The 9,005-nt window shown below is 59.0% G+C and overlaps 2 protein-coding genes across 2 annotated transcripts in view; one reads left to right on the top strand and one right to left on the bottom strand.

The window, feature by feature from the left end:
- RPL3L (ribosomal protein L3-like) overlaps window positions 1–4,094 on the top strand; it is a gene marked incomplete at its 5' end in the record, with an annotated part of 7,347 nt that extends 3,253 nt beyond the window's left edge. Inside the window, 6 exons of the mRNA XM_010154929.1 lie at window positions 6–76; window positions 627–787; window positions 1,061–1,162; window positions 1,809–1,904; window positions 2,404–2,523; window positions 4,038–4,094. Coding sequence (XP_010153231.1) covers window positions 6–76; window positions 627–787; window positions 1,061–1,162; window positions 1,809–1,904; window positions 2,404–2,523; window positions 4,038–4,094 — 607 coding nt within the window. The remainder of the gene's footprint in view (window positions 1–5; window positions 77–626; window positions 788–1,060; window positions 1,163–1,808; window positions 1,905–2,403; window positions 2,524–4,037) is intronic.
- Window positions 4,095–5,151: 1,057 nt separating this feature from the next.
- On the bottom strand, window positions 5,152–8,973 carry LOC104512083 (testis-expressed sequence 2 protein-like). Its single transcript, XM_010154928.1, has 10 exons — window positions 8,776–8,973; window positions 8,389–8,692; window positions 7,991–8,208; window positions 7,627–7,800; window positions 7,433–7,532; window positions 7,137–7,269; window positions 6,895–7,032; window positions 6,471–6,683; window positions 6,021–6,141; window positions 5,152–5,274 (listed from the first exon to the last, which is right to left on the bottom strand). The coding sequence occupies exons 1-10, from the start codon at window positions 8,968–8,970 to the stop codon at window positions 5,152–5,154; spliced, it is 1,719 nt and encodes a 572-aa protein (XP_010153230.1). The 5' UTR covers window positions 8,971–8,973.
- Between the last annotated feature and the right edge of the window lie 32 nt (window positions 8,974–9,005).

The following is a 9,005-nucleotide window of genomic DNA, read 5'->3' as shown; positions in this document are numbered from 1 at the left end:
GTCTCTGTGCACAGTGTCTTCAGCCAGAACGAGATGATCGATGTCATTGGCGTGACCAAGGGGCATGGGATGAAAGGTACGGAGCAGGAAGACTCTTACCAGGGGTCTGGTTCTGTCCTTCTCATATGATGCTGCCCGTGAGGTGGTGCTGGGGGAGGGGAGTGCTAGCCATGCTGAGAACCCACCTACTTATTGCACCCAGGGAGTGGCAAAGAGCCTTTGGATCTCATCCATGACATGCGGTTCCGTGGCAGCAGAACTTGTTTTCCCCAGTCTCAGTAAAGGCTGTGTTTTCCACTGTGCCCAGAGTCCTCCCGGGAGGCTCAGAGGCCCTGGGAGCACGTAAAGCCGTTGCACTTCTCCCAAACCCCACGTGTGCAGAGGTGTGGGAGGTTCTCTGCGTGGATGTGCTCAGTGGGAACATCTCACAGTCTGATCGAATCCATGGGAAGTGAGAACAGCGCTGTGCTCTGTCCTCTCACAGTGGTGACAGCTCCTGGTCTCCTTCCAACACCGCGTCTTCCAACAACTGCAGGAGAACGATGAGACTTTCCCTTCCCCAGCGCTGAGACACCAGCCCTGGATCTCCCCGCTGTTCTCACCACCCTGTCCGGTCACTTTTCCAGGGGTGACGAGCCGTTGGCACACCAAGAAGCTCCCCAGGAAGACGCACAAGGGCTTGCGCAAAGTTGCCTGCATCGGAGCCTGGCACCCGGCCCGTGTTGGCTACTCCATTGCTCGGGCTGGCCAGAAGGGCTACCACCACCGCACGGAGCTCAACAAGAAGGTATGGCCCGGCGGGCTCCCTCGGAGCTAAGAAGGTATGGCCCAGCGGGCTCCCTCGGAGCACCACCGGGCCTTCCTGCCTGCCTTCCTCCCGTGCTCTCACCATCTGCTGCGCCGCAGCCTCTGTTCCCCCCAGCTTCTTGTTTTCTTCCCTAGGGACCATGTTCTCCATGTCTTTCCTGGTGCTTGTTCCCTGGTCGAGGGACACATCCCTGTGACATCCCTCAGTGAGGGAGCAGGAAAGTCACCATCTCCGTTCCCTTTCTGTTCCTAGATTTACCGCATTGGGCGCGGGATCCATGTGGAAGATGGCAAAGTGGTGAAGAACAATGCCTCGACGCACTACGATGTCACGGAGAAGACCATCACGCCTCTGGTAAGGTCTGAGGGGGTAACGTGGCTGTGACTGGCCCTGGCTACCGGAATCCAAGCCAGGGAAGTAATTCCTTGGCTGGAGACAGCTGCATAGGAAATGATTTGATGGAAATTCACTGAAAGTAATGCAGTGGTTCCTTTCCTCGTGTTTTGCACATGGAAAACCATCTCTGTGAGGTGTTTTTTGAGGCCCGTTGGTGGACCCAAACGTGTAACTTTCAGCTGATAACTTGGGCAGGAACGGAGAACTTTGTTTAAAAAGAAAAAAGTATAAATGGCATTAAAAAGCTGATACTTAACAGAGAAATGTTTGTTATTTGGTTTAAAAATTCCCTTTTGCTTATTAAAAACCGTTAATAACTCAGGAGTCAGGCCAGCTTGCTCTCTGCTCTCCCACCCTGTTCCCACCTCCCAGGGAAAGAAGCAGGGATGCCGGTTCCCCAGCTCTCAGAGGGCGCTCCTTAGCTGGGATCATGCAGTCAGACATCTCTGGTGCTCCTGAGCAGGCTACCTCCAGGGTGCAGAATGTTTTTAGCTGGAAGGACTGTCAGTCACTACCTTCTCCTTCCCTAGAAATGTTCCCTGAGGACATGCCTGCTCCCATCCAGCCCTCCTGCCCGCCAACCCTCTCTCTGCCTCTCCCACAGGGTGGTTTTCCTCACTACGGAGAGGTCAACAACGACTTCCTCATGCTGAAAGGCTGCGTCATGGGCACGAAGAAGCGTGTGCTGACCCTCCGTAAGGTGAGAGTGCAGCCGGCGCTGGGGAGGGATGGGCTGTAGCTCCCCACAAACAGATTCACCCCGTGGAGAGCACCGCTGCCGCCAAACGTTGGGCATCGGGTCCTTGACGCCGCGTTGCAGAGGGCACGTGGCGCATGAGCAAGGTGCGCAGCCAGACCGTTCGCAGTCAGACTGTGGCAGTGCGCAGTCGGACGCTCTCTCACTGGAGAGAGAAGCTGCGAGCCTGTGTGGCTGTGATGGAAAACCTTGTCCGTGAGCAGGTTGTGAGGAAACGAGCTGCTAAGTGAGGAGCAGGCTCGTTGCAGAGCTGCTCCGCCATCCGAGGCGGCACGTGATGGAGAGCACCATCTCCCGAGCGGCAGGCTTGCTCTGAGAAGGCATATTCTCACGGAGATACTGAGGCATGCACCTAGGATATTTCAGCCCTGCTTCCATCAGAGCACATGCCCAGATTTTCTGTACGGATAAACCCTGATGCATTGCGACTCCTTTTTTCCAGTCCCTGCTGGTGCACACAAGCCGCCGGGCTCAGGAAGCCATTGAACTCAAATTCATCGACACCACTTCCAAGTTTGGCCACGGCTGCTTCCAGACGGCTCAGGAGAAGCGGGCTTTCATGGTGAGTTACGCTCCCTGCCGGCTCCGGCTCCAGGGCCATGCGTGCAGCTGGGGCTAAAGCAACCGCCTGAGCATCTGCTTCTCGGTATCACAACAGCCGGAGTGGTCGGGACCGTCTCGCATCAAAGACGGGCATGGATTCAATTTACACAGCAGATATCAGGCTAAGGAAGAACACGGTGGTCGTGTGAGCGATCCAAGACAACCCAACCACCAAATAATACACCATCTGGCCAACCAGTTCCCGTTCACCACGGGATGTTTCAAACAAGCAGTTAACTTGGCAGGAACCGCCTCGGACATATGGTCCCTTTCACCCATCATCGTGCACTTCTTTGATTTCTTTGGAATGATTTATAACTTTAATGTTCTTGAGAGGAAAAGGTTGGGTCAAATTCAGGCACAAATTTGCGATTCTTTCGACAGGAAGCTTTCTGAAAGGCCGAGCAGTGTGTTTTTCTTAAATCCAGGGGAAGAATAATGTAAAGAAATCCAAACCGAGCAGAGTTTTTTGAACAGTTTTGCAGCCTACACCAGGCTGGTGCATAGCTCTGAATGTGAAGCTGAGGAAGCCTTTAGCAAGCCAGGCCTTCAGCTAGCAGAACCCAGGGGTCAACTGCCTGGCTACCACGCAGGCGTAAACCGTGTCTGGATCCGGCCTGTCAGCTAGAAATCCCATGTGAAACTGGCTAAGCCTCCTTAGCCCTGGCAAGGGGGATTGGCTGTGCAGTGCCTTTGCAGAGCTCTTCAGGGGTTAAGCTGTTGGCCTTTATCTCAGGGTTAGGAGCTTGTTCTGTTCTGCTTTTGCTGTTGCTGCAGGTCCTGAGCAGCTGTGACGTGGATCTTAGTGACAGGAGGTGGTTCTACCCGGTTGCAGATGTTTTCTTTGCCAGTTTGTACTGTGGGGTGAGAGTTTCCCCCACGTATGCTGTGGTAAAACTTCCCATTTGGCGAGGAGTAGAGGCACATAAGCAATTCTTGCAACCTGCTTCCATGGGACTTACTTGGTCTGGGACAAACCCATTTCTTAGCTGGTGGAAACTCCTCAGGCTCTGCTGAGTTGGCTGATGAGAATCTGTGCCTTGGGCCATGGGAGGCTTTGCCTCCTCCAGGGCTTGTACAGCAGCTCGGCAGCTGCTCCCCAGCGGCAGGCTCCCGGTAGCCTTCATCCACACACCTCTGCTCCCTTCCACGTCCCCCGACTGCCGGGCAGCCCGCCTGGCCCGGAGCAGGTCACTCATTGCTGCTCCCCGGCTGCTTTTGTGCTGTCCAGAGAAGCAAACCCTGTGTGCAAGGGGCAGTGATGTTCTGCTCCCTGTTCCTGCAGGGAGGAGGCCCAGGGGGTGGCTGGTGAATGGCAGCACAGAGCTCCAGCTGGAGAGTGGAGTCCAGGAGCGGCCTTGCACAGCGGAAAGGGGCCAGAGCTGCATTTCTGCCCCATGCAGCTCCCACACAGCCTTGTAGGCCAGGTTTGTCCACCACTAACACAGACTTCTCCACTCTGGTCTCTTCCAGGGCCCTCAGAAGAAACACTTGGTGAAAGGGAGGCCAGGAGTGCAGGAAGAGCTGTAAGCACTGGGATTCGCGAGGCTACCTACCTGGGCACCTTCAATAAAAGGCCTCAAGCCATGCCTGCTGCCGTCTTCCTTCTGGAGGGGTGTCCTGCCTGCATTCCATGCTGCTGGTGGGCAGCAGAGCATCCTTGAGGCCCTGTGAGGATGGGACAGGTAGCACTTGGGCCTGGCCCATGTGGATAGGGATTAACCGGGACAGCCAAATCCAAGTCCTCTGGATTCTCCTATTCCCTTACTCAGTGAGTTTTTGTCCCATTACCTTCTCCTATTCCCTTACTCAGTGAGTTTTTGTCCCATTACCTGGGTTCACCCAAACCACAGTGCAGGCTCCCCTTCCTCTCTGCCAGAAGAGAGCAGAGCAGGTACCGGCAATTCTGGCCCAGTTTCCGCTGGGAATACTGGGCCTCTGCCCAGTCTGGCAGCTCTCCCCTCGCCGCCTCTCACACACACACCCAGGCACTCCTGTTGCTGAGCTGAAGGTACAACCCGCGGGCTTCTCCCTGCACAAAGCCCCTCAATCCCGGCCAGCATCCGCAGCAGACGTGGGAACGTGTGTACAATAAGGTGGCTGCTGGGCAAGACTGGGCAGGGATGGATTTATTCACATTTTGGACTCGTTTCCCACCCATGCTTTCCTTGCAGTCCAGCTGCCTGCGGGTCGAGTGTGACGTGTCTTGGAGCTGTGATGTCCCGGATCAGCAGTGATCATAACCAGAACCGGTCTGGGTGTCCCGCACCCTCTTTGGGAACCAGGCAGTGGAAAGCCCAGCCCTCCGCTGGTCCAGAGCTCCTCCCTTGACCAGGAGTCCTGGGAACCTGGTAGGAGGTGCACAAAGTCCCTGGGTCTCCAGCAAACCCCTTGCCCCATGCCTGGTTCTTCTCTGAATGTGTGCTAGCAGTATTTAAAGTGGCTCATCTACGAAAGTGCTGAGGATGAGATGAACCGAGAAGCTCAGACCCAGGGCGTAGCCCTGGATGCGGCCGATGGCTGGGCCCTGGCTGGCTCCGCGTCCCGGCGAGGTCCCTGGGCAGCGTCTCCGCCATGGGGCTGCACCTCAGAGCCTCTTCTCGGCCTTGGCTGGTGGGTCCCTGGGCAACCCCGTGCGTGGCTGAGGATCCAGGCCGGAGCGCATGATGGGAATGATGAGATCGTCCATGTTTGGCATCACCAAAATTTTCTGAAAAGAGGGATCCGGAAGAACAAGTAAGTGGTGTTGCACAGCAGTGCCTGACTGGTGACACGTCCGCCTGGAAGTGGCCTTGGCAGGAGCCGCGAGAGCGGGGGTCAGAGCCCCGGGCTGTGAACAGCAGGTCCTGGGCTCCTATCCCCTCAGCCGCAGCTGACCGTGCAGGGCCTAGAGCATCACCAGCTCCAGGTTTCCCAGGATGGGGACAAGCAGGAGCTGTTTTCCTTTGCCCTGTCCCCCTGTACGGCTTCAGGCATGAAAGTCTGGTCATGGCAGAGGGCAGCAACCAGCACTTCAAAGTCATTCAAATGGGCAGTGCTCTGGGGGTACCTAAACATCGGGGGGGACATCTCTGCTCTTCAACCAGAGGTCTCAGAGGTGAGAGGCTGAAAACAAACCAGCGGGTACTTTGTGCTGGTAAATCTCCCAAACATCCCCAAACCAGAGTGAATTCAGCCCTTTTGGGGGGTGTCTGCCTGGGACTTGCTGACACTCCTAACCCCCCACGCGTGGGGCACATCCTGGGAGGAAACCACTTTTCCTCAAGCACGCCGGTGCTGCGAGCACCAGCCCTGGGAGCTGGTGGCTGAGGTTGTTTCTTGACCGTCCAACGCTGGACGGCCCAGATTGGCTGTTGGCTTTTTGTAGCGATAACCCCGGCCCAAACCGATTACCCTTGATGGCAGCAATGCCCACCCTCCAGCGGGGTTTGCTGAGCCCCTTAACAGACCAGGCACCTGAAATTCGTGCTGCAGCTTCTTCTCAATCCACTCGGTGACGTGGAGGAACGTCACCTCCCGCTCGCCCAGCTTCGGGCGCACCTTCAGTTCCAGCTGGGGCGGGACACGGAAGCTGTACCTGTGAGGGGAAAGGAAAGAGGCAGAAAGCATCACATCCCAAACAGATGGCACAGCCAGTATGGCCCCGCTGCTGGTTTTAGGGACCGGCTTCCTGGGAGGAGGGGGCTGGGTTGCAGTGGGAGCTCTGGGCCCCCGGATCCTGCCTTGCCCTGGGTGAAGAGCAGGAGAAATGAGTCTGAGGTCTGGGAGTCCCTATGGGAGAAGCATCCTGGCTTGCTGGCACCCCAGCTGGACCCCAAGCCCCAGAGCTGGCTCCTTGGCCGAGCTGCAGGGAACAGGACGGAGGATGCACGCGTGTCCCCGCATGGGAGGGAAGAGAGCTGGTACCAGACACGGTCCGTCGGTGGCGGGGGGATGTTCACAGCCAAGGGGCCTGCCAGCTCCTGCACCTCCACCGTCAGCAGCAGCGGTGTGTTGGACACCTCCTCGATCTTCTTTTTGATGAACTCGTTCTCCGTGGCCTTCTGGAAGTACTTGGACTTGGCAATCTTATCCACAAACCGCAGGATCTTCCGGCTTGTGCTGTTGCTGCTGACGTGGCTAAAACGAGGGGAGCCACAGCTCAGCAGCGGGGTGAGACCCGGAGCTGTGCTGGGTTTCAGCATCCCCCCACCGTCTGCCACAGCACCCCGCAGGGACAGGAGTCCCCTGTGCAGGGCTGCCGTGCCGTGTCTTCCCGGGAAAAATGGCCCCAAGCCCCTGCCAGCATCTCCCCACACACCCGGTTGCACAGTCCCCCACAGCCCCTTACCCCTCTGCGCCAGGCAGTGGGACCCGCTCCCCCGGCGCTCCCATGGGCTCTGCAGTGGCAATGTCTTCCTCGTCGGAGGAGCCGGCGCTGGATGACTCCGCATCACTGTCTGCCAGCAGGATCAGCCGCGGCCTGGCCCTGTGAGCCCCGAGGAGCATCACGGGGGTGCCCTGGGATCAGCACCCTCCCGCCTCACTCGGGCAAGAGGAGGAGGAAGATGACACCCAGCCACATCTCCTTACCCCTCTCCACCCGCCTCTGCCAGGCCGCTCTCCTCTGCAGCGCTCTCCTTCCCCAGCTTGCAGAGGGTCATCTTTGTCTCCAGCGTCATCTGCAACGAGCCGCTGTAGGTGACTTCCATGTCCACCCAGAGCCCTGCCGGGGAGAGGGACGGGGTGAGCCCCTGTCAGCTCTGCAGGGGCTGAGGGCTGCTCGTGTGCCTGCCAAAACCTCCCTGCTTCAGGGACCGGGCTGGCACCTCGATAACAGCTGCCGTGGGGCCAGCCCTGGGGTCCCTGTTGCTCTGCGGGGCTCTTACCTTGGTCATTGACGGTGGGGTTGGAGGCGCAGAGGACCGAGGGGATGGATGTGCCCATGTCCAGCTCCGTCAGCGTCAGCTCGTTCATGAAATATGGGAGCTGATGGAGGGAAACCGCAGAGGGACGGTCACTGCAGCCCGGCACCCGCTGTGGGGCCTCGGGGATGGGGCTGTGTGGGGCTTCTGCCTCTCACCTTGATCTTGCTCAACTTCTTCTGGATCTTGCCGGACACTTGCTCGGCCCAGTATCGCTCCCGGAGGAAGTCCAAGAAGATGCGCCCCACCAGCGCGTTCATCCAGGCCATGCACATCTCACTGCGCCCAGCCACGTCCTCATCGAGCTGTGGGGGGACAGAAGCCGCGAGCCCCTGCAGCGAGGTGGCCCCGTGAGCAGTGGGACCCCCTGGCCAGGTGTCCCCTCCGGCTCCTTGGCTGCTCAAACTATGGTGCCAAGAGGGAGGAGATGAACCACAGGGCTGGAAGTGGCTGCAGGCAGCATCCTTCAGCCTCTGCTTAGCGCTTGTGTCCCACTCCCAGAGCTGGATTTGTCCCGCTCACCTTTGTGGGTGTGGGGCTGCCCAGTGCTCCGTGAGAGGGGCTCCGCTCCGGGCTGCCCCTCGCCTGCGCTGGCACGAATCGGGCCATGTAGGTGCTGTAATCCAGGAAGATCTTCTCTCCGACACTTCCCGCCAGGTCCTTGGGTGGGATGGTGGAGGGGATATCCTCAGCGCTCCCTCCGCTGCTGCTGCCGCTGCTCCGCGGAGCCGCTCCCACACCTGGGGACACGGGGACATGAGCTGGTCCGGATGGCACCCACCCTGTGCTGGCTTTCCCTGCTGCTGCGAATGCTCTGGGCTCCTCCACCTCTCCCCACGCTCCCTGCCAAGGGCTCGTGTGCGGTTCCCACGCCGGATCGGTCCCGGCACAGAGCCGTGGCCACGATGGCCACTTCTCACCTGCCCTGGCTTCTCCGTGGCTGCTGCAGGGTGTCCCGCGGGAGGCTCGCACGAGGTGCTGGTACCACTCCTCCTTCTCCCTCCCCGTCCGTCCGAATAGGTACAGGCACCTCTCCCTGCAGTCCCCTGGGACATCCGGACCTGGCACCGGCACCGCCTTCATCCCTTCATCCCTCTGCAGCTCTGTGTCGTGCTCCTCGCTGCTCCGGCTCTCCACATCCGCCGGGTGGGGGAGGAGGATGCAGATGGGGTATTTTTTGTTCCATGTCCTCTTTCGGGCCAGGCTGGTGGGGCAGAGGAAGACCTGCAACACCGAAAGCGGCGGTGAGGCCGCGCCGGGGGGGTCGGGGATCCCTGAGGGGGGGTTCTTGGCACTGCCAGGCTCACTTTGGCATCAGTCAGGTCATAGCAGCGGTGGCTGATGAAGGTGGCGTCGAGGATTTCCTCCTCGAAGGTGGCTCGGCGCGGGATGTTGCTCTTGGGGTAGGAGAGCTTGAGGGTGGCCCCATCCAAGGTGGCGAGCACCGAGTGCGTGAGCGAGGGGTGGAAAAGCTCAGGGTCGTAGACGTGCAGCTGGTTCATCCAGCCCTGGGTGGGAGCAGAGGGGACCGGCTGCT

The sequence above is a fragment of the Eurypyga helias genome, unplaced genomic scaffold, assembly GCF_000690775.1.
Source record: "Eurypyga helias isolate BGI_N326 unplaced genomic scaffold, ASM69077v1 scaffold22237, whole genome shotgun sequence".
Lineage (NCBI taxonomy): Eukaryota > Metazoa > Chordata > Aves > Eurypygiformes > Eurypygidae > Eurypyga > Eurypyga helias.
Note: the sequence above shows the minus strand (reverse complement) of the source record. Positions and strands in the feature narration are given on the sequence as shown.